At 39.6% G+C, this 27887-nt stretch overlaps 1 protein-coding gene across 1 annotated transcript in view; it reads right to left on the reverse strand.

The window, feature by feature from the left end:
* Positions 1–2323: 2323 nt before the first annotated feature.
* The window catches only part of LOC131236527 (CHD3-type chromatin-remodeling factor PICKLE-like), a 76439-nt gene continuing 50875 nt past the window's right edge, over positions 2324–27887 (reverse strand). The window contains exons 14-18 of the mRNA XM_058233764.1: positions 21086–21166; positions 20841–20953; positions 3742–3862; positions 3331–3358; positions 2324–3232 (exon numbers count right to left, since the gene is read on the reverse strand). Of these exons, the coding sequence (XP_058089747.1) occupies positions 2604–3232; positions 3331–3358; positions 3742–3862; positions 20841–20953; positions 21086–21166 (972 nt within the window). The 3' untranslated portion in view covers positions 2324–2603. The remainder of the gene's footprint in view (positions 3233–3330; positions 3359–3741; positions 3863–20840; positions 20954–21085; positions 21167–27887) is intronic.

Consider the following 27887-nt stretch of genomic DNA (forward strand, 5'->3'; position numbering starts at 1 on the left):
ATGTCATGAACTGTCGTGACCCATCTACATTTTTTCTTTTTTTGTTGCCCACTCCAGATATAGATTAACCTCTTGTTTGGATTGACATCTTAACATGAAATGGTACAAAAAAATACACAAATAGATGCTACACAGTAATACAATGGGCTCCACATAGCCTTTGTTGGATGAGCTAGTAGTGTCAAGTACACGAAAAACACAAATAGTGAAAGGATGGTGTACTGGAGCCGGAAAAAAAGTGGCAGGAAGGAGGGACAAAATCCTAGCTGTCCGTTGACACCATTTAAATCCAAGTTATCTACTTATAATCACAAACATTTTCAAAATTTCAGAAATATTATTAACGAAAAAAATCTCATTTGATGTCCTCTAGAATATCAAAGGCCATGACTCTCAAAAAAAACCAAATGCATGGCGGGGCCAATGTCCTTGGCTCCTCTCGTTATAGTAATACAAATGCCTTATCTTACAAAAGCGACTCCCGGGTACTTGCTCCATTCCCCTCGATAGATCCTTTCCCAAACAAATCGCCACGATTATACAATCCTAACACCAGGCCTTCTTTTAGATGGATGTGGACTGTTACTGCATTTCTCTGCTTAATGGTCCAACCGTTGGCCACGAAATGAAAGGTGAATACTATTTTACTAAGGATATATTTGGGAAATGATCCATTCATAGTGGGCCCAATGGACCAATGGTCTGGAATCTGGATTTCCGACGTGTGCCGCTTTTCACTACTAAAAACCAGATTATATTATTGAAAGCCTATTGTCGAGGATCCTATAATTCCTCTTCCTCTTAAAAGCTATTAAATTTATAACAGTGAATGGTTAGTCGTTGGATACCTCTTCCCCTTCCATTCCCCTCGTTAAGTACAAAGCAAGGGATCTCCTGATTTACATTGTTATTTGTCTCAGCCCACAAACAGAGCCTGAATTGGAATGTTACAGAATCCTAAGAAATAGAACTCACGTCTCCCTCCCCTACTTCTATAAATCTTCATGTAAATTCTTGTCTTTTCATAAGCTCAGCCCCAAACACTTACCGCCCAAAAATAAAAAAAATAAATAAATAAATAACATATATACATATAGTCATTAATAGGCTTGAAATCATGGTTGTCGGTACAGTGAGTCATGAAATCCTGTCTCCCTCTCACCATTAATCCGACTGCCGAGACTCTGGAAGTTGATCTTGAAGGACTCCCACAACCTCATGCCCAAAATCATATCAAGCATCATTATCCTTGAGGGTGATCAAGGGTGGCCTGCTTGGTAAGAAAGTGAAATCCAGTACATTTGCTTTTGAGTTCAAAGGTGGAAATGACGGTGGGAGCATATACAAGTTCTGCTGGGAGTTTGAGACAGTTGAAGGGAGCGTGCCACAAGAAGATGAAACAAAGGAAATTATGAAAACCATGGTGGGAATGTTCAAGGCTGTAGAAGGTTATCTCATTGCAAAACCAAATGCATACATCTAGTTTTGGTTTTTATGTTAGGGAGTTTGTAAGTCCATCTTGGCTTTGCCTGATTATTTAATAAGTTCCATTTCCTTGGAATGAGTTTGCATGGTAATAGGAAGCTCCAAGTTCATTTTTCATTCATACTTCAAGTCTTGCTATAATAATCTTCAATCTTATATGTTGTTTTTGTAGTCTTACTGAATTTGACATTCAGTCCTGAATTTAGTAAGACTGAGGGCAATGTTGTATGTCTATATCTATGCTGCTAGAAGAGATGAGTCCTCCCCTTGCAGGTTTCCACTTTTTTACCCATGTACATCCAGCATTCATACTGTATCCAGAGAGGCATTTCAGTAAATTTACAATTTAAGAGATGAAGAAATGAAGAAGTGCCCTCAGAGCACTATGGGTTGGAGTGATTGTAGTTGAATTGGGATAATCCAATCCATTGACCTATACTGTTCATTAGGTCCAGAGCACATTTCACTGGCTAACATGCTAACAGCACACGATTCTGTCAAATACTGACCATTTGATCTTGATCAGTGTCCTTTAATATGGATGGTGAATTCTATTTACACAAAAATAGGTCCAATCAACAATTTGATCCATCTACTTATTAGGCCCCATTATGAATTACTAATTATTCTAAAGAATCGCTTGTCAGGCAATCATGACCATCCCATCCATGAATTGGTAAAAGGATGGCTATAGAAAAAGGCCAACTCGAGGATGGATTCGATCATCTGATCAGTGCAATCTTTCATGGTATCCATGAAATGTGATCTGGACTTAATGGAGAGTTAAGATCAATCGATTGGACTGTCAGAGCATTTTTCAACTCCAAAAGAGCAGCCATTCTCCGTAAACATTTTTTCCATAAAATCTCGTCATAGTCATCTTCCATCAATATTACATTTCTAGTCTTCAAATGTAGGTAGAAACTGAATAGAAAGACCAATTTAGTTACAGTCCTGGAATTCCTTCTATAGGGTTTACTACATATGTTTCTCCTATAATCTTTTGCTTTGTACATTGATGTGGGGTGGGAGATGTACGTTTACCAAAATGATCAAAACGATACAGATCGATATTGACAAAATTACAAAATAAGCATGCTTAACCTTTCTAATAGCGGTCAGATGTCTTCATGGAGGTCTTCTGATTCATATCCAGAAGAACTGTCTGAAGAAGTTTCAACCGAGGTGCTGTCTGATGAGTATATATCATCGCTGTCAGAATCAGATCCATCATCATATACATACTTCACATCCTTCCTCTGACGCTTGCCCCTACCGAGCTTTTCACTCTTTCCCAAATCTTTGATGGGCCCAAAAATTTCTTGCCATTCTTGTGCCTTGGGAGATGGGGGCAGCTCCTTGTTCTCAGAGCCTGCAACAAAACTTTCTATAGCACCGAGATAGTCGTTTTCTTCTGGAGTACATTTGTCAGCTGGTGCCGGGTCCAGCTCAAGGAGAGTCTCAATGGCTTTGTCGTCGTAATGGATTGATGTGGCATGTGTGAATTTCTTACTGAGAATCTTCCTGGCTCCATGAAGCAGCACTGACTGCAGCTCGTCCACTTTTAGCTTCTTCGTAGGATTCATCACCATATTCTCAACTGCCAGCTTCTTCTTTGATTTTTGCAGTATTTTCTCCTCAACAGAACATTTGGTGATCAGTTGATAGACCACCACAGGCCGGGTCTGTCCAATCCTGTGGGCCCTTGACTGGGCTTGTAAATCCATAAATGGGTTGAAATCAGGATCTGTGGAAAATGAAGTGCAAGTTAAATGATATTGTTGGCGAACACTGCCAACAGTGTTATTGAAGAATGCCACCAAAACACCTTAAGAGAACACATACCGTATATGATGACTCTATCGGCACTTGGCTGTTACAAACAGGTGTTTCAGTCAGTCGATGAATCTGATAGCTGCCAGGTTCTTTTTATTTCGTGTATTACACAAACACAAAACTGCATGCACAGCCACAACATTGCATGGACACAAGGAAAAGAGCACTGCTTCTCTGTGTCCCATGTACAAGTGATGCATCCCATTCACATGCATTAAATAAAAAAATTAAAAGGGGGGGGGGGGGGTGGGGGTGGGTGCAAAATGGATGTGGACAAATACTTGCAAACTGCTAACATCCGTATCTAGACATGACAAACAACAGACACCATATGCATGCAGACATATGAGGCTTAGAATTAAACATAGAATACAAATTTAATGGTTACGAGTTTAATACAGCATTGCCAAGAAGGCATACCAGATCAATCCCCAGGCCACCTGCACGGGTTGAAATAAGAAATATAAAGACCGTGCTTTCTGGACTATTGAACTCCTTCATTTGTTGCTGCCTTGCAGACATGGAGGTATTTCCATCAATCCTGCAAAATGGAAATCCAAGAAACTGCATAGTTTTTTTTTACCTTGAGAGTTGTACAAGAGTTGACCAAAAAAAAAGAGTTGAGGAAAAAAAAAAAGTCCAGGAGATCTGAAGAAAGCCCACTTTTAGGAAAAGAAAACATGCTAGATGTACTCGTTAAAGAAGAAGAAGAAGAAGAATTTGTACATACGAAAGATCGTGAGGAAAGTTGAGTTCCCTTTTGGATATCCAAAAGAATGTATGAGGACACTGACTTGTTAGGTTTGCTTGTTCATTTTGGTATATAGGATCAATTAACAATGAATGTTGGAGGATGGTCAATTCATTGTCTTCTAAGAGAAGAGATCCAAATCAAAGCAACCTAACTTAGAGAGCTAGCCTTGCAGCATTTAAACTAGAGCTGAAATATCCCACTGATTAAACAACCACCAGCCAAATTTCCGGGCCGTCCTTTGCTAAAAGCCCAAAAACCCTCCATTCCTTCAAGACCCAATCCACCAGTCACTAGGACACAAAGAACACGAGACTGAAGCAAAACTTTCACCAAACACTACTGGTACTCAAGATATCTATAAACACAAGTGTGCATGCACGCACACCCACACATACTAAAAAACACACTGCATGCATGCATACATAGATACGCATACAAGTACATACATATTATTATGAAGATTCTAAGATACCCTTGGTTATTTCTAATCTAAAACCTATTACTCTAATATTTCCCATAGTAGTAGTGCCTACCAACTAGCCATAGACACATTACTTTCTTTCTCTGACCAATAAAAACATAATAATAATAATAAGATAAAAGAATTAATGAGACTGTAATCTAACCTTTGTAATAAAAATACTCTCCGACAAAATATAAAAGAGAAACAATGAAACCGTATTAATCTAACCTCTGAAATTAGAAGTATTCTCTATGTGAACAGCTAAGATTGGAAAAGAATCTGAACGTTCAACTAAAGGATGAATATGTACCAATTTGAAGCTCAAATCCTACACCAACCAGTGTTTGAGTTGTCGGTATCACTACAAGTTTCGCTGACTGGAGATAAAGATATAATATCCTTATCGCCGATAACCGGAAATGTGAGGGAAAAAAAAAAGGGTGAATAATGGGGAAAATGATGGAATTTTTCAGTAAAACTTCAGGGCATGCCTAAATACACATATTTGCATATTTAGGAATAAAAAAATTACAAAAAATGCATTAAATAATAAGTTTTCATTTAATGGGGCCCAAAAAGCATACACTGACATAAGAAATCACTCCAATTGTAATCAAAATGAGTTCATATAATACAAATGCAGCTAACATATAATAATTAGGACATTTAAAAGTTAATGAACTAAAAAAGTACACCTTTCTTGAGACATGGGATCTTTATATTGGTATACTTGGTGATTGATGGCTTGGATATGGCACTTGTTTGACATATTGACACATCCATCCAATTTTCCAGATCATTTTATGGTATAAGCCCAAAAAATAGATAGATCCAAATCTCAAGTGGACCACATCACAGGACAGTGTTGATTGAATGCACACCATTAAAAACTTCTCAAGGGGCACAAATTTTGTATCAAACTAGTTTGTATAACCTAATCAACAGGTTGGATGTCAAATAAACATTACACTGAACCCTGGGAGGTTCTTAATGGTGGACATTCAATTGCTACTATTTTTTGTGGTGTGGTCCACCTGAGAGTTATATATGCCTGATATTTTGGATCAAAATCTAAAATGATCTGAAAAAATAGATGGACAACGTGGATCAAATAAATACATCATGATTAGGCCCACATAGCACCAACCACTAGCCATCTTGACAGTGGCAACGTCACTAGCCAAATCACGTCCTGCTGGTGTAACGACTTTGTGGTACCCACTGTATGGCATGTGTTTTATCATTGTGAATAACGAGGTGGCTACTAGACAGTGTTCCGTGGGCCCACCATGATATATGCGAGAAATCAACCCCATTAATCCATTTCAGCATATCATTTTAGTACATGGTCCCAAAAATGAGGTAGTTCCAAATCTCAAGTGGACCACATCAAAGGAAACAGCAGCAATTAAATCCCACCATTAAACTGGAAGCGGATTCCATTCCCTTAAAACTGGAAGCGGATTGGCTGGTGTACCACACACCAGCTATATAGCTGCTGCAGGTACGTGTCATGCGAAGACGAGCACTGACGCTCCTCGAGCTCCGAGTTGTACGAACAGTTCAAAGGAGATCAAAGTTACATGGGCCCCACAGTGATGTATTTATTATATCTACACCGTTCATCTATTTTTAGAGATCATTTTAAAGCATTATCCAAAAAATGAATCATGTCCAAAGATCATCTGGACCACACCAAGATAATAATTTTCACCATTAAAAAATTCGTAGGGCCCACCATAACGTTTATTTTCCATCCAATCTGTTCATAAGGTCACAAAGGCCTAAATGAAGAGGAAAAACAAATTTCATATTGATCCAAAACTTCTGTGACCCCAAAAAGGGTTTCAATGGTAGACATTCAATCTCCCACTGCTTTTTGCAATGTGGTCCACTTGATAGTTAGATCTGTCTTATTTTTCGTCTTAAGCCTTAAGAGGAGCTCGCCAAAATGATGGACGATTTTGATATAACAAATACCTCATGATCAGATCCACAGAACTTGCTGACGTCAATACAGCAGCTATACAACTGGTGTGAGAGGACACGGATTAGATAGATACTGACAGGTTGAGTTGCGAGTCGGCTACTAATGTGACGTCGCCAAGTTCTGTGGCCCACTATGATGTATGTGTTATATCCACACCGTTTATCCATTTTTAGATATCATTTCAGGGTATGAACCAAAGAATGAAGCAAATAAAAATCTGTAGTGGACCCCACCGAAGAAAATAGTGGGGAGAGTGATTCCTACAGTTGAAACTATCCTAAGGCCCATCATAATGTTTATTTGAATCCAACCTGTTCAAAAGTTTAAAAAAAGACATGAAATAAAGGAAAACACAAATATCAGCTTGACCTAAAACTTTTGTGGCCTTTAGATGTTTTTAACGGTGGGCGTCATTGTCCCACTGTTTTTTGTGATGGGGTCCACTTGAGCTTTGGATTTAACTCGTTCTTTGGATATTGCCCTAAAATGATCTCTCCAAGTGGATGGAAAGTGTGGATACAAAACATACATCATGGTGGGGCCCACGGAACTTGCCGACATCACTTCCATAGCTAGTCTCGCTACTCAACCTGTCAGTATACTCAACCTAGCTAATCCCCGCCCAGAGCGGACGCAAGAGAGCTTTCGTTTTTACGAAATTCTCTCTTCTTCTCGAAAATCTGCAATCAATCTCATCTTGAAATTATCTTTTTCTTTTTCTTTTTCAAATCCGAACCAAAATCTCCGTAAATCTCGGTGAAATCAAGTTCTCATTCAAATCTCTTTCTTTGAAGAAAACAAAAGGGTTTTTTAAAAGGGTTTTCTTACCTCGGAAACTTCAGAGCTATCAACAACGATTGGCCCACTAAATCTAGCCGAAATCCACTTCTGCGGGTAGATCTGGATAAAAAGAAAGGTAAGAGAACTTTTTTGTATATATTTTTTATATTTATTTCAATTTTTTTCAATAATAAGGAGAACGATAGCTATTTTTTCGATAAAATCGAAAATATCGCCAATATTTCGTTGACATTTGGAAGAGAAACGAAAACTTGGGATTTCAGTATCGCCGGTTCAGCGACACCGATAATATCGCCGATATTATCGATTTCTCGTCAACAATTCGAACACTGACACCAACTTGCCACAATTTAGGTTCAATCAACTCACAATCAGCCAAAATGGTATAGAAGGGATAAATATGTAGAACGGCACCACTCAAACTCAATGGCATCGCACCAAAGTGGCTTTAAGGTGTCGTTTGGATGCTTGTAAAATTGTTTTCGGTGTAAAGGGTTTACTAGTGTTTGGATGGGAAATTTTGGGCATAAAGCATTTACAAGTTGCTAAAAGTTTACAGGAAAACACCCATTTTTTTCATTGCAAAAGCCACTTCATTTTATAGATAAAGGGCTTACACCTGCAAAGACAATATACATAGAAAAGGCAATAGTTGATATACACACTGTTTGTGGGGGCCTATCATGATGTATATGATAAATCCAATCCATCCATCATGTGTGCCCCTTGATGCTCTCCCAGGGCCCCAAAAAACAGGCCAATTGACTCATTAGGTGGGCTGCACGACAGGGAACAGTTGGAACGGGACACCTACAGCTAAAAACCTCCCAGCTTGTGTACGAGACCCACTGTGATGGGTGCAGGACATCCAATCTATCCATGATGTGTCCGTTGATGTACTCTTAGGTGAAAAACAAACCCTTTTTATGTCATTTGAAGATTTTGGTGGGATTTGTTCCACCAAGCTCTATGTTGTGTGATACCCACTTTGTACATGGTAAACACTTTATGACTTAGTTGAACACAAGCGTAAAATGTAACTACATATGGTAACAGTTTACCTAGAATGCAAGGAGCCAAGTCAGTTGGTAGGGCGGGCAGGAAGGGCAGCAGGAAGCAGATTTGATTGGGGGGCCACCTGAAGTTCAGGAGTCGGATGATAGGCTCAAGAGAGGTCACCCCGGGGCACAGAAGGATTCAAGCAGGATCCTTGCCAAGGATGTTAAGGCCCTAGCTGCCACTCAGATCTTTGTAGGATTGCAAGCAATGTTCTCTATGTTCAACTGTGATGTTGAACACATCAAGGGTGAAACTCTTTACAAGTGTATTAGTGTTTGTAACTTAAATTTTACAAGCATTCAAACAACACCTAAAAGTATTGTGCCAGTAGGGTATTGAATCCCATCGCAGGAAACAATGAAAAACTAGAATTAACCCATATATTCAATCAAAATAGTCAAGCATTGATTAGAAAAGATGTTTGCATGCTTATATACTTCTCCTCAAAGCAACAGAGCCCATCTATTACTTTTAATGTGAACCATCTATTTCACTGAAATGTTAGAAATAACTAAATAGCCCTAGATCGTCACAACTAGACATGCATTCCGTAAATGGGCAATACCTCACTAAAATGATGTCAAAATCACAAAATCTTGGGCTCATTTGAATACTAATTCAATATATTGTCAAAGGAGACCAACTTATCATTTAAAAATTAGTTGTCCGATCGGACCATTGATATGATCCAGATATTATGTCAAGACAGCTGAAGTGGTATAGATCTCTAATAGAGACACTTAAATGAGCTTGATCTTTAATCAACCTGCTTGCAAGGCCCACTTGGTCTAGGATCCATCTGATGAATATGTGTGATGCAGGACACATGATTTAATGCTAGCATGCAACGTGGATTATGAAAGAGTCCATAAAGTAATTCAATTAACAAAAGATGCTAACCCACCAAGTAATTAAAAGTAAACAATAGGAAATAAAATCTAATTTAACCTAAGTCACATGCCCGCATACTAAGAAATCATATAAATCAATAAAAACTAGGCCCGATGGAATGATAGAACTTCCAATTTAGCATAGGCACGTTCCACACTCAAGGAACGGATTTATAGGTTTTATGATTAGGGTTAGAAAGGGAAAAATCTGAAATTTGAAAAATTAAGGTTCATGGGAATTAGCAATTTTGGAATTAGGGTTTTAATTGGGGATTTAAGCTTTAAGGTAGGGTAATAGATGGGGAATCAAGGGGTTTTGATGGGGGAAGCAAGGGAAAATCAAATGATTGAGCGGTTGTCCATATGGTCAGCCTATGGGCTCGCAACGTGTGGGTCGTTAATTAGGGTTTTTTCGTCCCCAATTGTTGATTTCGGTTGGAATTGAAGTTGGATTATGAAAAGCTGCAAATATATATATATATATATATATATATATATATATATATATATATATATATATGATTTAGATGGTCTTTGGATAGGAATGGAAGAAGAGAGATGAAGTTTTTTTGAAAAAATACCTCTTTGGATAGAAAGGAAGAGAGAAGATGATAGATGGAAGCCTCGCACCTCTATTGAATAGAGAATGGAATCACAGCACACCCAAGCTCCAAATCACATGAAGAAGAGAAAACATAAAGCTTTTTTTTTTTTTTTCAAAATAACAGCATTTTCACACACTCATCTTTCTCTTTTATAGTCTCAAAAAAGACCTTTTTACAAAAAGACGCTCTCAAATAAGATTCTCAACATAAAGACGCTTAATAAATTAAAACATGTTTCTAACTCCTTAATGTCAACACAAATATAAGCTATACCAAAATAACAAAGCATGTAAATAATCTAAACAACTAAACTATTTCATGGCCTATGGGGGTCCACGATCAAGATGTCTGATGATGATGATCTAATAGTCCGATCATCGTGTCCACCCAATCCAACGGTCTGATGTGTCCATCAAGCTCCTATATGCAGCTCACGTATATCTTCCCGGTGTGGAGTATTTAAATATGCATGAACATGCACGTGGGGTCTTTAATGTGGCTAGGAATGTGAATTGGGCCAAGTAGGCCCCATGTAATGGTCGTCTAGCCATAAGGAAACTGGCTCAGCCCTCCTCTGGTATGGTGCTCAGATGTCCTCATCAATTTCCCTCAGCTGAGAAGATTTCGCCTCTTGTGAAATAAAGCTCCAGTGATGCTCAAGGAGATCCGAGTCTCGTCACTAAAGCTCTGCCTATGTAATCCACGTACTAACTTTGGTCTTCCCTTCTAATTGACAAGGTACTCCTGGTAACCTCCATGTTGTGTGGAAACCGCTTCTTCATCTAAGATATCATCTATCTCCTCTCTTCTTGTAGGTATGAATGGTACGGGTGGTAAAAGTTGAGAAGAGCGGTCAAGTAATGGCCGTGGGTTATGGGACAGGTCAGGGGCATCATCATCAAAATTCATGTGAGGGTTAGGGGAAGGTCCATGAAACGGTACAAGATCTTCCACAGTAAATGTGGAACTGATACCCATGTTAGGTGGAAGATCTATCACATAAGCATTCAAACCCAATCTTTTCAAGATTTTATATGGTCTAGCGCTACGGGCTTATAATTTTTTTACGATTCCTTGTGGAAACCTTTTTGGACATATTCTAATCATGACTTCATCACCCACAACAAACCCTTTAAACCTATGATGTGAGTCAACAATCATTTTGTATGTTTCATTACTTATATTGATTCTTTTCTAATTCCCCCATGCAAGTCATGCATATGTCGTGTAGATGCATATGCAGACTCTGAAGGCATGTGTAACACTGACATGAGTATGCAATCTATAAGGTCCCTAGGCTCATCTACTTGTCTTTCCGGATCCAATTCCTCATTGGGACTCATTTGATCGCGACGAAGGTTTGGTAGAGTCAACGCGTGAATAGCCCGCACGGGTGTAAGCTCATCCGGTATGTCATCTGGAATAACAACACTAGACTCCTCCAATATAGGACTCAACTCAAATGGAAACTCTACACTACCCTCGGGTGTAACCTTAGGTGGCATCTCCATAATAACCTTAGATGTGACCTCACTTGCCATATGGGCATACAGCGTCAAATCAGTTTTAGTCTCTCTTTCAGACTCTTTGGCATTAACTATAGGAAGAAACTCAAGTTGGAGTTTCATCACGTCTTCAAGACCATGTTTCTTGACGTCCTCCTTTTCCGAAGTACTTTTGGGGCGGAGAGGCTTTAAGACAATCATTTTGCCTTCATACAAAAATGAACACGTATTCGAGTGACCAAATAGTGTTACGTCCATGTCATACAACTAAAGCCTACCCTAAATGATGTGGCCTATATCCATAGGAAAACATCACACCACAGCGTGTCTATATAAAAACCAAACTGGATGGGAATGGGACAACGCTGAGAAACTGAAATCGAAGACGCATCAACCCATTAGACTCTATAGGGCTTAGGGTGAGGAACAACTAGCACACCTAAGCGGTCCACAGTGCTAGCAGAGACCACATTGATACAACTGTCACTATCAATGATCACCTTACAGTTTTTGCCACCAAACTTGGCATAAGTGTGAAAAATTAAATTCATGAGCTAATCATCACTTTCTATAATTTAGCTCAAGGTCGTCAAACAGTTGTTCATAATGTTAAGGGCCTCAATAATTTGTTCTAGATTCATAGTAGGGTGTACGCCAAAACCACGTCTAGAACGAGTGACCATACATAAGGTAACTCTTAGGGGAAAACCTAGATCCTAGGGTAATGTTATGACAAAAACAAAACCAACCTAGAGATCAAATTAGACACACTAGAGACACTAATCTGAAAATTCATCAAGTTGTTAACTTAAAATACTACCATGAAAATTCAGCAGAATCGCAATTTGAGAGTACCAAGCTGAAAATTCAGCAGAATGGCAATCTGAGAGTACCAAGCTGAAAATTCAGCAAGAGTGTAGTCTGAAAATTACGAATTAAAAATTCAGCAAGGTGACAACCCGAGATTACTACGCTAAATATTCATCAGTGGTATAAGTGCAAAACACCAGTTGAAAATTCAACAATGAGACACTCCAAACTATAAACAAAAATCTGCAATGTTATCCTAAATTCTATATGCAATCTTTGCTCTAATAACCCTATATGTAAGTTCTACCCTAGATGTGACTCTAACCTAAATGCAACGCAAAAATCATATGCTAAACCTATGGCTCTGATACTACTTTGACGCAAGACAATTAACCACTTGCTCTAAAAGCTCAAACTGATAGAGCATGGCGAATTAATACCTTCTATCTCATAGCCCAAGCCCCACATCCCATGGGTTAGGACCTCGGTCAAACCCCCCTCGTGGGCCCCACATCACATGGGTACCGCCTCACATGGGCCGCCCACCCCGAGTGTGCCTCTGCATCCCACAGGCAACCCCACTCGAGCCCGGTGTGAAAATGCCCATGCATTAATGTGGCTTGAATTCATCAAATTCATCATCATCATCAAAGCCTTCTCCACTAAATGGGGTCGGCTACACAAATCATATTCCTCACTACCAAGGCAATCTCCTCAACTAACAATAAATCGAATCTTTTCTTACTACCTCCACCCACATCCATTTGCACCTTCCCCTTTCAAAGGCTTCAACTTGAACTAACTCACTCTTAATTAGAGTAGTTCTTGGTCCCCATCACACGTGGCCTATATTCATCAATTAAAATCAAATTATTTACCTTCCGACTCTTCATACAAAATCCATCATCATGTATCAAATTTGCACATGGACATCAATATATATGCCTTAGCTATATCAATTTTAAACCATAGTTGCACGATCCTTCTAACCATGCATTGCTACCTCTTCAGACTCACACTCTCGCTCCTAGTCCCACTTCCCAGCTATTGACACTTACTAACACTTTGAAACAAATGATTTCCTGCTACCGCACCCACATCTGTTGTTGTTTTGTTTCATGCTTTGTGCAACTATATTTTACACAAACTTATCTTTTACGCAAATGCCCAAGCATGCTTAACTACAGAGCTCTGATGGGATCAAGTGCACAAGTGCGAGTATGATCACAACCAAGGTGTCTCAAATTAGTTACGCATCGGCCGATACATAACGGTAAGGGCAGTTACCGTTACATGATGCGGAATTGAAATGAGGTCTAGAAAAAACGAACCACAATAGCTGTTACAAGGCATAACAAACGTTATGGTCCCATAACGATCGTTACGTACGGTTAACCCTAAAAGAAAAGAAAAAAAAAAAAAAAACACACATACACACACACACAAAAGAAACGAAAGAAAAAAAAATACATGATTCTTCTTTTCTTCTTCTTCGGGGCTACTACGGCGTCGTTGCCACCGCTCCTCCTTCCATTGTAATGTTTATTTGTCACCAAACTTGTTGATAGGGTCCCATGGACCTGGATCAAGGGAGAACACAAATGGCAGCTTATCCAATAATAATAGTAGTAACAAGAATTTATAATTGTGGGAATTCAATCCCTACTCCGTGGTCCACCAGAGATTTGGATCTACCTCATTTTTTGGACCATGCCCTAAAATGAGTTGGCAAAAAGGATGGACGGCATGGATATACAACAAATGCATCGAGGTGGGCCCCACATTCAAGGCATCACTCACTAGTGGTCCACATGAGGTTTAGATATGCTTATTCTTTGAACCATGCCTTAAAATAAGTTGGCAAAACAGATTGATAGCATGAATATACTGTTAGACAGGCTACATTCCTTGTATAGAAGATTTTGTATTTATCATCTTACATTGTATAGTCGTTGTAAAACTTTATATATTCAACCCATTAGGGTTGTCTCAAACACAGAAAAAGAAAAGGAGAATCATTCTCCCCAAAGCCTTCATTGTTTTTAGTTTGTTTACATGGTATCAAAGCAATACCGATCCTAATCCGGCATCTCTTCATCACCGGCCCCACCGTCTGTCAAATCCGGCCCTCCCCTGTTCGATCTAGCTCCTCCCCTGTCAGATCCGGCCCTGCCCTGCCAGATTCGGCCCTCCCTACGCTCGTCCGATCTTCCCCAAGCCTATCCGCACGTCCCTGCTACACCTACGCACGTCCGATCTCTACTACTTCCGATCACTGTTGCATCCGATCCTGCTACATTATCTCCTGCTACAGCTGATCCCTGCTACATTATCTCCTGCTCCATCCGATCTCTACTACAGCATCTACTACTACACCTATTGCTGCACGTCCTGCTCTGTTGATCCGTTGCTCTTTTGCTACATTTGATCCCTTTTGTTCTTTTGCTGGTTGTTGTTCCGATCTTCAGCTACAAGGTACGTTCTTCTTCAGCATCGTTTTTTTTATCTTGTCCTATCTATGGATAAAGACTTTCATACAGAGGCCCCACGATGTAGTTTCAATGGCACCAACTACAATCTATGGGCCATCTACTTTCAAAGTTTTCTCAAGGGTCGTGGTTTGTAGGGACTGATTGATAGATCTGTTACTATCCCCGCTTCCACCGATGCCGACAGAATGGCTGATTGGGAAATGAAAAATGGACGGATTATTACCTGGATTCTTGATTCCGTCGATCGACCAATAGTTGTTGGCCTCACGCCACATCGCACTGCTAAAGCTATGTGGGAGCATCTCCAGACAATATATCAACAGAGTAATGCGGCTAGGTTATACCGCCTGGAACAAGATCTGGTTCACCTTACCCAGGGTGACAAAAGTATTCAATCTTTTTACTCTTCAATGGTTACAATTTGGACAGAGATAGCTATGATGGATCCCGACTTTCCAAATGACTTTAAAATATTCCACACAATGTGTGAGAATGCGCAAGTTAGACAGTTTCTTATGAAACTACGTCCGAAATTTGAGCATTGCAGGGCTACTCTCCTGAACCGTAGTATAACTCCTTCAATGAATTTGGTTATTAATGATTTATTAACCGAGGAACAACGACTACAGGTCCTCTCTTAGGGGACATCTCAAGGACCATCTGACCTGGCACTTACTGTATCCACCTCTGCACCAAACCGTGGTTACACTCCTTTTACTTGTCGCGACTATAACAAAGTGGAACATGTCGTCGTTCAGTGCAAAGATTGGTGCGCGTATTGTCGAAGGACTGGTCATGGTCTTCAGGACTGTCGTTCACGTGCCTACGCATCCTCGACCGTGGACGTGCTGGTCGAGGTCGTGGTCGTGCTCTTTCCGCTACTTCTATGACTACTTCTTCCGAGCCTTCTGTTAGTGACACTGCATCCACTGGTTCTGTTGAAGGTCTTTCCTCACCTTTAACTCCTGCAATGCTCCAGCAGATCGTGCAGGCCCTTTCTACAGCCGGTATGTCAGGTATAATCGCATCTTCTCCATGGTTCTTCGATTCTGGTGCTTCAAATCATATGACTGATGATGTTTCCCATCTTTGCAATATTCGTCCCTATACTGACAATCAGGCTATTTCTACTGCAGATGGCACTAAACTACCAATTCAGTCTGTTGGTTCCTTAACTTTCTCTTCTTCTGACCATCACCAGTTTACCCTTCGTGATGTGTTTCATGTCCCTGAACTCTCCTCAAATTTAATTTCTGTTGGTCAACTTACATCTAATAACTGCTTAGTCATATTTCTTCCAAATTGTTGTTTTGTGCAGGATCTGGCAACAGAAAAGGTACTTGGGAAGGGTAGGCGGTATGGATGTTTGTACGTACTAGACTTTCACCCATCCGTTACTCTAGCTTGTTGTTTCTTCTCTCCCTCTTCCTCGGATATTTGTTTGGCAAATAAAATGTGGAAACTCAGGCACTTTCACCTGGGTCATCCACATTCTGATCGTTTGATTCAGCTCTTTTCTTCTGGCATGTTAAGGAATATTTCTCTTAATAAAAGTGATTTGGATTATTCTTGTTCTTCTTGTTGCCTTTCAAAAAGTAAGTGTATTCTCTTTCTTCTAAGTACTACAAAATCACCATCTATGTTTGAACTGGTGCATACGGATGTCTGGAGCCCTTCCCCAATTATGTCTCTCTCTGGACTACGATATTATGTTATATTTATTGATGATTTCACCCGTTACGCCTGGATTTACTTTCTGCACTCTAAGTCACAGGTGTTTGAAAATTTCAAAATATTTCATTCTATGGTGGACACACAATTTCAAGTAAAAATTCAAACTCTCCGCTCTGACTCAGGGGGAGAGTATCTCTTCACAACTTTTCGTACATATCTTCAGAGTCATGGGATTACTCATCAGACCATCTGTTCTGATACTCCACAACAGAATGGGGTGGCTGAACGAAAAAATCGTCATATTGTTAAAACTACCAATACCTTAATGACAGCTATGAGTGTTCCTCGTTCCTTTTGGGCGGAAGCTATGATGCATTCAGTCTACTTGATTAATCGGTTACCAACCACAGTCCTGAATAGTAAATCTCCCTACTTTGTTCTCACCGGTTCTCTTCCTACATATTCCACATTTCGTGTTTTTGGTTGTGTATGTTATGTTCATCTGGCATCAGGTGAACGTAACAAACTTTCCTCAAAATCAGTCAAATGTATGTACTTGGGATTTGGAGAAACTCAGAAGGGTTTTCATTGCTATGATCGGGTCTCTCGTCGTGTACGGGTATCACGACACGTTTTTCCTGAGCATATTGCCTTTCATTCATCTGTTCCTCCTTCGCCTACACCACTTGTCTAGTCTTACTATTTTTCCTGACATTCCAGTTGCCTCGAGTACCCCTCCTTGTCCATTGCAGGTTTATTCATGACAACCACGTACATATCCATCACCTACTACTCTCCCTACTGTACCTATAACCGATCCGGATCCTATCTTGGTACGTCGTTCCACTCGTGTACATCGACAGCCTGATCGCTTGATATACTCTGTCTCCCATAAATACTACCCTGGATACTGTATCTATTCCTACTTCATACCATCAGGCAGCCAGTCATGATTGTTGGAAGGAGGCTATGGCAGAAGAACTTGCTGCATTGGATGATAACCATACGTGGGACATTATTACTCGACCTACTGACCAACAATTAATTGTTAGTAAATGGATTTATTATATGAAGCTCAAGTCTGACGGATCATTAGATCGATACAAAGCTCGACTTGTCGCTCAGGGATACAAACAGGAACACGGAATTGATTATAATGAGACATTCGCTCCTGTGGCCAAGATGAAAATTGTTCACTCTTCTAGCAGTATCATCAGTTCGCTCTTGGCCACTCACTCAGATGGACGTGAAAAATGCTTTTCTTCATGGAGACCTCCAAGAAACAGTCTATTTGAAACCTCCTAGATCTTTAATCCCTGCCAATAAAATCTGTCGCTTGAAGAAAGCTCTATACGGTCTTAAACAAGCCCCTCGTGCATGGTTCCAACGTTTTCATGATGTTATTACAGAAGCTAAATTTACTCAAAGTGGCCATGATCCATCATTATTCTTGCGCACCTCTGAGCATGGAATCATCATTGTTCTTGTATATGTTGATGACCTACTTCTGATTGGTAGCAATGATACTGGCATCTCGGCTTTAAAGGAAGTTCTGAAGTCATCCTTCAAGATAAGGACCTAGGTCATCTAACATACTTTCTTGGACTTGAATTTTCGCGTTCTATATGTGGAATCCTGGTTAGCCAACATAAATATACCAAGGATCTTCTCGCCTTGGCCTCCTTAACGGATCAGAAGACAGTTCATACTCCCTCGGAACTTAACGTTCAATATGGCCGTGACGATGGTGAACTCCTTGTGGATCCCACCTTATACCGCCGTTTGGTTGGGAGTCTGGTTTACTTAACAATGACTCGTCCTGATATTGCCTACACCGTCAAAGTTTTTAGTCAATTTGTTTCTACTCCTCAAACTCTTCATATGACTGCAGTATTGCGTATCTTACGGTATCTACGTGGAACTCTGGATCGATCTCTATTCTTCTCATCCACGGCCCCTCTGGACCTTCGTGCTTATTTAGATGTTGACTGGGCCGATTGTACTCTCACACGCAGATCTACCACTGACTATTGTCTTTTTCTCGGCACTTCTCCTATCTCTTGGAAGTGTAAGAAGCAGGCCACTGTTTCCAAATCAAGCACGGAAGCCGAGTATAGAGCAATGTCAGCAGCTTGTAGTGAGATTATTTGGTTACGTGGACTTCTTTCTGACTTGGGCGTTCATCTACAAGATCCTACTCCACTCCATGCAGATAATCTGAGTGCCATTCAGATTGCCTCAAATCCGGGTTTTCGTGAACGAACAAAGCATATTGAAGTTGACTGTCACTTCATCCACGAGAAGTTTCAGTCTCGGATCATGTCGCTACCACATGTTGTATCCCATGATCAGATTGCCGACATTCTCACGAAGTCCCTCACTTCTGCACAACACTCATTTCTAGTTAGCAAACATTAATTTTTGATGACAAGCATTAGTTTGAGGGGGGATGTTAGACAGGCCACATTCCTTGTATAGAAGATTTTGTATTTATCATCTTACCTTGTATAGTCATTGTAAAACTCTATATATTCGACCCTTTAGGGTTGTCTCAAACACAAAAAAGAATAATAATTCTCCCCAAAGCCTTCATTGTTTTTGGTTTGTTTACATATACAAATACATCAAGGTAGGTCCCACATTTAGGGCCTCACCCACTAGTGGTCCACTTGAGATCTGTATCTACCTTATTTTTGGACCATGCCCTGAAATGAGTTGGTAAAACAGATGGAAAACATTGATATACAATACATACATCAAGGTGGGATGTACGTGACCCAAAAAATTATACATGAGGCATGCATTAACTCAAAATTAATAATTTAAATTATGGCACTGTTGATGCTATGTCAGAAACCCAAATTAAATTGTTTAAACGATTTTCACTGTTAATTTGTAGACACTTGTTCTTTGAAATAAGACCATTTGATATTTTTCATTCTTCAATGTGCAATAAATGTCCACCAATCCATTAGTGGGATAAGTGCCAACAGATTACATGAATTTGAGGTTGATTTGGCGCATCGAACAGTCCGCCAAATCAGCAACACTATTCAACCGAGTCTATTTTTTTTTCTTCCTTAAGATTTATTGGCGGAAATTATATTAAATTGTTGAATACATGAATTACATAATAGGACACAAAAGTACTTAGACTATGTATGTTGAAATGAAATGTGTGCAAGTCGCAAGGTATATAATACACCAATACCTACAAATAGGAGATATTTTGGTATTACATCCATTCTGATAAATTCATATTGATATTATATAGCTAGATAATTAAAGCCCAATACAACATTCTCACCAAAGACTGAACCGTTACACTACCATCAACATATTCAAAATTATAAATGAATGCATATTTAGAATAGTTACAATTTTCTAGATTTTTTGGAGCAAAAAAAAAAATGATGCAAACAAAGGGTGTATCGGCCATTACGCCGATTCAGCATATCTGTAACGGTGGGCACCATTACGCCCACCATTACTGCAACGGGACACCTTGATCACAACCCAAACAAACTTACCCAGTTATAAAATAGGAAGTCATGACCCTTAGGTGTCATCACAGTGAGACTATAAAACTACTAAGCTTTTAGACACGATAAATGCTTCATCAAGCAATCCAAAATTAAGAAATAGTGCGGTAGTTTCTATGAGGGTATTCTTGTAATCTATGCAAATCTTTTACATAGGCTTGAGAGGATCTCTAGGATCTCTTTAGATAAGCTTGAGAAGATCTCAAGAATCTTCCTAAATAGACTTGAGAAGCCTATAAATACTATACCTTTCCATCTGTTTGTATACATTCAATAGAGAAAACAACTCATGTGATTCAAGGTTCTTTTTATCCAACACTTTCACCCAACACGTCTATGTATGGCAATTTGGTTCTCTTATTGTAGTAAATTTATAAACAATTGAAATAGATGGTAACGAAGTTAGAATGGTTGCTGGTTAGAGAATTTACAATGAAATTTGTTGTCTAGGATGACTTCAAGAAAGTTTGGCCACTTTGTCTAAATGCATGACTTCCTAGAAGTTTGAACAATAAGGTTAGTACATAAAGCCATCAACTATCAACAATGATAATGGAAGTATTAGGTATTCGTATTGAAAAGAATAACAGCCATTGCATATTAGCCATATCAAATACTTGCAATTAAAATCATTTACCAAAAATGGGGGAGCCAGGGGATTATGTTGTGAAACACACCAAGCAAATTGCACACAATATGCCCGAAACATGATCTACCATATTTATCCATAAACATGAATTTCAACCAATGTTAATAAAATACAACCATCACAAATCTCACATAAGCAAGTTATTATGTAACAGCTTTGAAGGATTCATAATGAAAAAGCAAAGTAAAAAATTTTAAATACCTAATGCAGCCTCTGTTAAGAAATTGAAGCAAATCATTTGAATTCCATAATTTGAACCTCAGAAACATCCTCAGAAATGCTCACCTAAAATATGCTAGCCCAAGGAACAACAAGAAGTCTTCCAGAATATCAAGCATCTTGGTCATTTGTGAGAAAAGCAATACCCGATTTCCTCTCTCTTTTAATTTAGGAAGCAACTGCAGACATACAAAAGTTTAAATAATGGAGTTTCTGCTTTCTATACATAAAAAAGTTACCGCAGTTTTGGCAAATAAGACGGAAGAAGAGAGGCAATTAGCAAATATGTGTGTGACACCATACAAACAGACCTTTTGTAAAAGCTGAAGCTTCCCTGATGATGCAACTAATGACACGGGAACTTCACCCAACTCCTGGCCAGGAAAAAGATACTGCACGAAGGAGAACAATATATGATAAAAATTTGAACTTAGATTGGAAGATAAAGTGGGTGAAGTGCACACCCATGCTTTCATTAACGTTACACTTCATGACTGGTTTGCCTATATTCAGTAAAATACAACATGGTAATTAATGATAGAGCTTCCCAGGTTATGCTGAGAGGTTCTTGAAGACAATTGGCAAGAGGACAGTTTTCTAAGATATGTTTCATTTGTGATGAAAGATGAAATGGGAAGAAACTTAATCACCACACAAACATAATTTCCTCTAGCACACCATGGCATTTATATGAGTATAGCAATAAAGAATAAAACCACATGTTCATAATTTGAGGGTAAGTTAAGAACGCCTGGCTAATCTACAATTGCCCAGAACTTTTCTCCCTTCCAAGAGATTTCATGAAAACCTAAGCCAACTGATCATCGCTCTTGACAAAAGAGCATTAGTAGGCTCTATGTAACCCCTCATGAAAAAGGCCATGAACGCCAATATGCTTCAAGGCCTATTGGGAAATGAGATTTGGTGCAATGTGAATAGCAATTTGGTGACATCATAGTGTGGATGTGGATCCGGCAATCTCAATAGATGATGAGAGAGACGGTGGAAAATGTAGGAGTAAGCACTAACCGAATTTGAGCAAAATCTGCACAAGGCCAGTTAGAAACTCAAAATTCTGACAAATTGACTCCAAAAAGTCCACAAACTGGAGATCCAGACAAGGGCCTCAGTGATGGAGAAAGAAGGTATTAGGCACCCCTCGTCACTTCCCCACCCACAAAATTGTGGCCTCTACTATCAAAAGAAGCGAAATTCTGTGTGGTTTTTCAAAGATCTATGAAAACAAAAGAGAATTGCTGAAAAAGGAAAGAAAGCTTATTAGTGTGTGGAACCATTTGAGTGACTCCAATTTCGATCAACTTAAGCTGTGACAGAGGGTCTTGCTGGCTTCTTTTTTAGTAGAATTTACAAAAGTGAAAAGGGAAAACTGAGAGATAAAAGAGTTTCTCTTACTTGAGAAAGGTTATATGAGTTGTATCCTAAAGCTCGGAGTATGTGGCATACTCCTTAGCCTGTTCAAATATGAGAATCACAAAGGTCTTTAGATCTAACCCCATCCCTTGGAATTCTTCATTTTTCTTCTCTGATTATGCTGAATTCTCAATCAATTCTCCTTCTTGTTGCAAGAGTTTTAGCTAAGGGTTAGTGAGGAGTTGCCAGGGATAATCTCCTGGGCTTAGATATTGAGAATAAAAAGAGGCAAGATCCCATTTTTTGAGAAAGGGCAAATTATAGAGATTAAGGACGCTAAGTGGTAATTTTAAGGGATTTCGTGGGCTTTATAAAGGGTAGGAAATTCATATATGATAGACAAGTGGCATCAATAGGGGTGTCGATACAGAGGTTAAATAATAATTCGAAAAGGTTTGGAGGCAGTTTTAGTTGTGGAAAATATCCCAAGATAATGTGTTGTGCAGGATGCCTTGGATTCTGTCAATCTGATAGTGCGAAGAAGGCCACTATTGTTTCAACCGGAATATCTTTGGTCCAACCAAATTAGGGGGTGAATCACAATTTGCACACTCTAAAGATTTGCATGTTTTCAGTTCGACCGATATGCGTGAGTTGGTTCGTTTCGGTCCGACCAACGGTTTACACAAATTAGCACAAATCGGGGTATTTAAGTCTAGTTTCAATTTAGGGCTTAAGTTAATACGAGTGTTTTCTCTCTAAGGGCAAGGGTTTTGCGAGGTAAGAGGGTTCCGGGCACTTGTAAGGGCTTCAAAAGGGATTTTCTCAAGGGGCTAGGGTTTTTCCTAGGTGCGCTTGTAAGGGGAGATCAGGTGATTCTGTAATCGAAGAAGGTGAGCGGTGTAAACTCTTAAGGTTTTCATTATATTGGATCTTTGTCGCTTTGTGCCGTGGTTTTTCCCATAAGGGTTTTCCACGTAAAATAGTGCTTTGTGTGTGACTGCTTTATTGGTTATTGTTTATTCAATTGTTCTATCTTCGTTGAACGTGCTTCCACAAAGCACACGGATTGAAGGTGGAATTATATCTAAATTTATAATACTTAGGGTTGATCAGAGTTTTTTTTTTTTTTTTTTGAAAGGTGAAGACACACACTCTTACACCCCCACACACATCACATGGGTTGATCTTGGTTTCGTGATTACAACAAAGTTGTATCGGAGTCGAGCCCGCTTTAACACAACAAAGTGATATCAGAGAGTTAGGTTTAAGGACGCTTGGGAATTCAACAAAGATATCAAGGTCAAAATTCGATATCTAAAAATTCGACGAGAAGAACAATTTCAGTTTGTGGCAACGGAAGGTTAAGCATATTCTAGTATCACGGGGGTTGAGGAAGGCATTGTTGGAGACTAAACCGAAGAAGATGTCGAACAATAACTGGAACAAACTCAGGGAGAAAGTTATGAGCACCATCCGTCTGTGTCTATCAGATAAAGTCGTGTACAACGTTCTGGATTAGAATCACCCCTAAAGATGTGGAAGAAACTAGAAGATTTATGCACGGCAAATTCCCTCACTAATAAGTTGTTAGTGAAGAAACAACTTTTTGGGCTATGGATGAAGGAAGGATCCGATCTCCTAAAGCATGTGAACTCGTTTACCAAGGTATGTAGCGAGTTGTTAAGGCTCAAAGAGACGATCGAGGAAGAAGATAAAGAGGTGCTACGTTTAGCATCGCTTCCCACATCATATGACAATCTCACTATTACTATGTTGTATATGAAGAATACAGTGAAGCTGTAAGAAATCATCACGGCACTCGTTTCTAACAAGATGAGGAAGAAGTCAAGCGATAAGGACTCTCAGGCAGAAGGGTTAGGTGAGAAAGGGGGTCAAGGACGTGGAAGATCTGTGGAGCAATCTCGATCTGATAGGAAGAAAAAGTCTAGATCGAAATTAAAGGCTAAGGACAAATGCTTCTATTGTGGCGTAAAGGGAAACTTCAAGAGAGACTGCCATAAAAAGAAGGATGGTCTAAAAAATAAGGGAAAAAGGAACACGAGCGAATCAGCTAGCGTAACGAAAGAGAGCTCAAAAGGAGATCTCCTCCCGATCTCCTTAGGTACAAGTCATCTTTCAGATATTTAGATTGTAACGCCCCCAACATTTCAATACCCGAGCATTGAAAGTTCTCGAGCATTACTAAGAAATTAACTTAATATGTACACGTGTAGTATACAAATCTAACTATCCTAACCTAACATCTATACTCTGACACGTATCTAATCCTTGAGAACAATCCCCACCCACGAATCAAGTCATCCGACCGTTGATCACGTAATTTAATACATGTACGTTCCACTAACTAAATCAACGAATAACCCTTCATCCATGATGATTTAGGCATAAATTCTTTTATAATAATTATTTAGAAACGCGCCTACAACCATGTAGACTCATTAGATTTCACAAAACTCTTAGAACAACAATAATTACGAAAATGCTATTAAACTAGACTCCTAAATTCTTGATCACACGGTTCCCACGATCCGTCTAAAGTGAAATTTTACATTACGCCTAAGTATCATAAATTAGCTGTACATGTCGAATTCCAGCCCTTAGATCATTGTAAAAGTGACCCAATGGGCAGGTCAGCCATTAACCGTTAATTTTGGGGCCCACCTGATCGTTGGACATGCTTCAAATGTGGGCTCAACCCCTTCAATTAAATGGAAAAATGAATGAACGGTGTAGATTTCCCAGGATCATCACAAGTGGACCCCACTTGCAGTGCATATACATAGCACTCGTGCACCAGTAGTGCACTGAAGGAGGGATCAGGTCAAACAAGGTTTGACCCGATGAAAATCAAGTAAAGAAAGCAATCTCCTTTCTTCCTTCTACACTCGACGGAAGACCGTCTGCTGGGACGAGTCGTGGCCCACCTCAATCATCCATCAAGATGATCTGAACCGTCCATCATGTTGAGGGACTCGAATCCGAGTAGACCCATGTCGTCCATACACACCCATGCACACGTGCATGCACACAAACACGAGCCAACAATGGTGCGTGCAATGGGTTTCGAAATCGTAAACTTCTCGTGTTTTGCACGTCTGTGGCCCACCATCATGGCCCACGTAGATGATCCAAACCGTCCATTCGATAGTTGGGTCAATTTCGAACGAACTCCGAGTTAATCCACCTAGACACGATATATAATAAGGGCACAAATCCAATCTCAGATGGACTATGTGAGGAAGAGAACCGAAAATAGAAACTATTTCGGATTGCTGTGTAGGAAATCTAAGCTTCTATAACACCCACCATTGATTGGGGCCATCTTAGCCATCCAACCTACGTCGGAGAGAGATCCGACTCCAACCAAAGAACCTAGAAAATCGGAAGACTCCCCGACTAGGGCAGTGAAGAATCCTTCTGCTACACGTTTTCAACAGGAAAACCATGTCGCAAGGCATTCCACGACACAAAATAACCGGATCTGGTTCTAAATTCGAACCGTCCAAAGCATAGGAAAGGGATGCCTGACCCTCTCTACGTTGTCCGAAAGAAGGACGAACAGAAGGTCAGCACTCCCCAGTTCTGCGGAGACAAAACTCAAGACGCATCTGCCGCACTCGTCCAAGAAGTTGTTTTCAACTGTGCAGATTCCTACTCTACGTCACTAATACGATCAAGAAATCTAGGGCGTCTATATGATAGCACACCCAGATCCAATCTAACCTACGGAGGACATAAGAAAAAGATCAAAGTTGCGTAAGGTATCAGATGCCTACATTCCTCATTACGCATAAACAGAGTTGCATAAGGTAAACTACGCCGCCTTCCACTACGTAAACCAAGCTGCGTAAGAGGCTATACGTTCCAATGAAAACTCCCTTCCATCCGGCTTAGGAGAAAATGGAGTAAGAAAGAAAGAGAGAGAGAGAGAGAAGGAAAGAAAGAGAGAGAGAGAGAGAGAGAGAGAGAGAGCATGCCAAGTATTCCTCCCTCTCACATTCTCTTTCTCCTTTTCCAACAGCTTAAATCTAGAATTCAATTCCTCGATGTATACTTGAATTCAAGGAAGAAACAACACTTGATGTGAGGGTTTTATCCTTTAAGCTTACATTAATTTAAGTTGCTATATTTATCCTGCCTTTTACATGCCTTCATTTATCTTGCCTTTTACATGCTTTCATATTACTTTGAATTTTCACTACAATTATATGTTTTACCATCAATTATTTGTCTTTGGCTTACAATATAATGTTGATTACAAGTGATCTTTCTGAATTTATGTGGGGCCATGGATACAAGCCTTGCCCTTACCTTACCAAATTTATTGAGTTGGCCCTGCCACTCGTCTCTTTATTGGGTTAGCCATTGCCACTCTCCTTATTATTGAATCGGCCGTTGGCGGTCTCCTATTTGTTGAGTTAGTCATTGCTACTCTTCTTTTATTGAGTTAACCATCGTCACTCTCCTCTTTATTACATTGGCCATTACGACTCCTCTTTATGTATTGGCCATGTGCTATCTATTTTTAAAAGGTTTGGGCATGTGTCTTGATATTCCTGAACTCCCATGATTCAATGGATTTCCCTTTTTGGTGCAAGTACGATGTTGGGTATCCCTCTTCTAGCGATCGAATAAATATCGTGGACGTAATACGTTTTCAATTGTGGCCTTGGGGCGACCCATAATTCCATGTTTCATGGGTGATGGTGCACAACTTGGTGTATGTAAATCGTTATATATACGTGTTACATCAATTCTTTTCTTTTTGAGGGTTGGATGTGGCATTTAGTTACTCCAAACCGGTCTTTTCTTTTGGGGGTTGGATGTCGCAATTAATCGCTCCAATCCGGGTTGCGTGATTCACCCAGTCATGTGTTGTGTTCGTCTTAAGATAACTGCATAAATCCATGTTAAACGTGGGACACCGACGAATCTCCGTAGTATGGGATGCAGGGCAAGTTGGATAACTCTAATCATATTGCACCTTGTGGCGATCGCTAAGTGTGATAAACAGCATATACTTTGCTAGGCATGCATCTCATATAGATTGCTTATGCATATTGATACCTCTTGTAGTTGTGGAGTACGGGACATATCAGAACTTTTACATTGCTTTTATGAATCTTGAATTATTGTTAATCTTAAAGGGTAACCATCATTATGAGTAGGGCATTAACCCTCTCCCAACTGTACAGATGATACAAGTGATGTACAGATTGAAGACCTAGAGGATCATCTCCCTACAGAAGAATATACTGAAAGAATACGAAGATAGTTTTATTATTTAGTTTTATACTTACGCTGCGAACTCGATTAATGTAATAAGTTTCCATTGAGAAGGCATTTAATTATTTATTGAATTTCTTTACTCTGATGAAATAATCAAATCAGTCAATTTTATTCTTGTGAATATTACCTTCATGAATGTATATGGACATAATCCAAATGAAAAAAATAATAATAATGTGTGATTTTCAAAAGCATTCAATTTATACATCATTAAGACCCGATTTTCTCGGGCACGAGTATAAACTCTGGCTGTGAAAATTCGAGATGTTACATAGATACTCAATTCAGGGTGTTCGTATCATATATGCCCGAATAGGACTTAGTTCGATTCCTACAAGTCCTATGATGGTGGAAGTGTTCTGATAGGGAATGACATAGCATGTAAGGCCATCAAAATAGGGACCATCAAGGTAAGGATGTTTGATGGAG

The sequence above is a fragment of the Magnolia sinica genome, chromosome 2 (assembly GCF_029962835.1).
Source record: "Magnolia sinica isolate HGM2019 chromosome 2, MsV1, whole genome shotgun sequence".
Lineage (NCBI taxonomy): Eukaryota > Viridiplantae > Streptophyta > Magnoliopsida > Magnoliales > Magnoliaceae > Magnolia > Magnolia sinica.